Raw genomic sequence first — 2,500 nt, 5'->3', positions numbered from 1 at the left:
CTCCCTCACATTCTCTCTCTCCCTCTCTCTCTCTCTTGCTCCCTCTCTCTCTCTCTCTCTCTCTCTCTTTCTCTCTTTCTCTCTCTCTCTTTCCTTTCTATCCCTCTCTCCTACCCTCCCTCACTGCCTCCCTCTGTCTGTCTGCCCCTGCACTCATTCTTTCTCTACCCCCCCCCCCCCCCCCCCCACACACACACTTGTTTCCTCACCCCCTGCACAAAGACATACATTGAGCCGTGTGTCCACAGCCCTGTATGAGCTCAGAGATGACTTGCTGCGCTCTCCACCACAATGACACGCATTTGCAGAGTGGCGACACCACAGTCCGCCTTGCCTTCTATGACCTAGAGCTCACACAGAGCTATCAACAAACCCCCTGAAACACGCACAGGACACTCACTGGACAAACGCAAACGCCTTCACTCATTCCCTTCACTGAGGGGGCCATGTTTTGTTTGAAGTAAGCAGTGAGGGGTTTGGTGCCTTGCTCAAGGGCACTTTAGCCATTCCTACTGGTCAGGGTTCAAACCGGCAACCCTCAACAAGTCCGAAGCGCTAACCAGTAAGCCACGGCTGCCCAAGTGGCGAAGTAAGAACATGTTAGCATGTTGAGGCAAATCCGATTCATAGGGTGTCTTCACAAATGTATTCAGCACTATTGTGAGATGCGGCATTTGGCCGTGATGGAGATCTGTGCTCTCCAAGTGTCCTTCTAGCTGTTGCTAGTAATTGCAGATGGGAATAGAGACTTTCCCATCAGCCCCTGCACCTGTGGCGATAAGTTATCTAGCAAATGCAGCGCTTGTCTAAGGCAGGTTATTAATGCTGGTCATTTTCCATGCATCCTGTCGGTCCGCTCCCAGAGGCCTCATCACGGAGGCCACTCCATCTGCAGCCCAGCACCTGGTCTCCTCTATGGGCATTTTTATAAGGCCATGATTGGTGGCCGGGGGGATTGTAATCGGGTCCATCTCTGTGTGTGTGTGTGTGTGTGTGTGTGTGTGTGTGTGTGTGTGTGTGTGTGTGTGTGTGTGTGTGTGTGTGTGTGTGTTTGTGCGTGCGTGCATGCTTGCATAACATAAAAGCTTCTGTTCCGATTTACTTCATATTTTCATACAAAAAAGAGGGTCACCATATCTCATTCCTCCCACACGTCCATCTAGATGAGGATTAGGATTTGGATTCTTTTGCCCAGCATCTTTAACACTGCAGGACAGGACAGGTGATGGTCAGCAGTCTGACCGCCTGGCTGCTGGTGTGTAGTAATGGATATAGGGTGTGGCGTGATGTAGCCCTTGTTGGTAATGGTGCTCAGGGGACACTCTTCCTCCTCTTCCTCCTTCTCCTTCTCCTACTCCTACTCCTCCTCTTCCTCCTCCTCCACCTCCTCCTGCTTCCTGGTTTGTGCTGCTCGTCTTGTCAGTAACACGGCACCAGTCTCCACCAGCATGTCAGACCATGACCCTGACGGTATAGAAGCACACACACACACACACACACACACACACACACACGCATACAGAGAGAGAGGCTGAGAGAAAGAGAGTGAGCAGTGAGAGAGAAGGATGGATGGGTGGAGCGGTGCTCTGAAGGTGACTTCCACACAGCAGGCCTTGTGTTTGTGAGATAACGTGAAGGACAAACAGAAAGAGGAGAAAGAGGGGCTTCACACTCACAGGCAGTGACTAATCAATGCCCTCACTCTAGATGACCTGTGTGTGTGTGTGTCTGTGTGTGTGTCTGTGTGTGTGTGTGTGTCTGTGTCTGTGTCTGTGTCTGTATCTGTGTCTGTGTGTGTGTGTGTGTGTGTGTGTGTGTGTGTGTGTGTGTGTGTGTGTGTGTGTGTGTGTGTGTGTGTGTGTCACAGTCCCCATGCTTTCTATTCTGCTCGTGTTCTGTTCTCCAGTCTTGTTTTCCCATCATGCAGTGTGACTCTACTACTGCTCGTGTTCTCGTCCATGTTGGTGTTCAGCTGATAGTCTGTTGGACCCTCCCCTGTGTTTCATTTGAATGTTTTAATGTGGTGATAGATGGTAAACAGTGCAATCTATAGACACATTCCTCATTCATATACTGACAGACACGCAGACACAGTCACACACACACACACACACACACACACACACACACACACACACACACACACACACACACACACACACACACATTCTTTTCATGTTCTCTTTATTTATCCCTCTCTCCTGATTTACCCTTATCTCTCCCTCTCTCTCACACATACACATGTACTCATAATATAAATGCTAACTGTGTGTGTGTGTGTGTGTGTGTGTGTGTGTGTGTGTGTGTGTGTGTGTTTGTGTGCACAGCCACAGGAGAAGCGATGAGGACCGCATGTCGTCCAAGCCAGGTGCGTCCACGCCCATCAAAGGCTCGGAGGAGACGCTCCACTCACAGCCCAGTGAGCCGTCAGGGTCCAGAGACGAGAAGCAGATCCCCCCACTGCCAGGTCAGACACACACACACACATACTACACACACA

General features: G+C 50.5%; 2 protein-coding genes across 2 annotated transcripts in view; both read left to right on the top strand.

The window, feature by feature from the left end:
- fam189a1 (family with sequence similarity 189 member A1) overlaps positions 1 to 2,500 on the top strand; it is a 396,028-nt gene that overhangs the window by 172,672 nt on the left and 220,856 nt on the right. The window lies entirely within an intron of this gene.
- The window catches only part of tjp1a (tight junction protein 1a), a 210,931-nt gene that overhangs the window by 176,487 nt on the left and 31,944 nt on the right, over positions 1 to 2,500 (top strand). The window contains 1 exon segment of the mRNA XM_042075467.1: positions 2,328 to 2,467. Coding sequence (XP_041931401.1) covers positions 2,328 to 2,467 — 140 coding nt within the window.

Source organism: Alosa sapidissima, chromosome 20 (genome assembly GCF_018492685.1).
Source record: "Alosa sapidissima isolate fAloSap1 chromosome 20, fAloSap1.pri, whole genome shotgun sequence".
Taxonomy (NCBI): Eukaryota; Metazoa; Chordata; class Actinopteri; order Clupeiformes; family Clupeidae; genus Alosa; species Alosa sapidissima.
The sequence above is the reverse complement of the archived record's forward strand: the minus strand, read 5'-3'. Positions and strand labels throughout refer to the sequence as shown.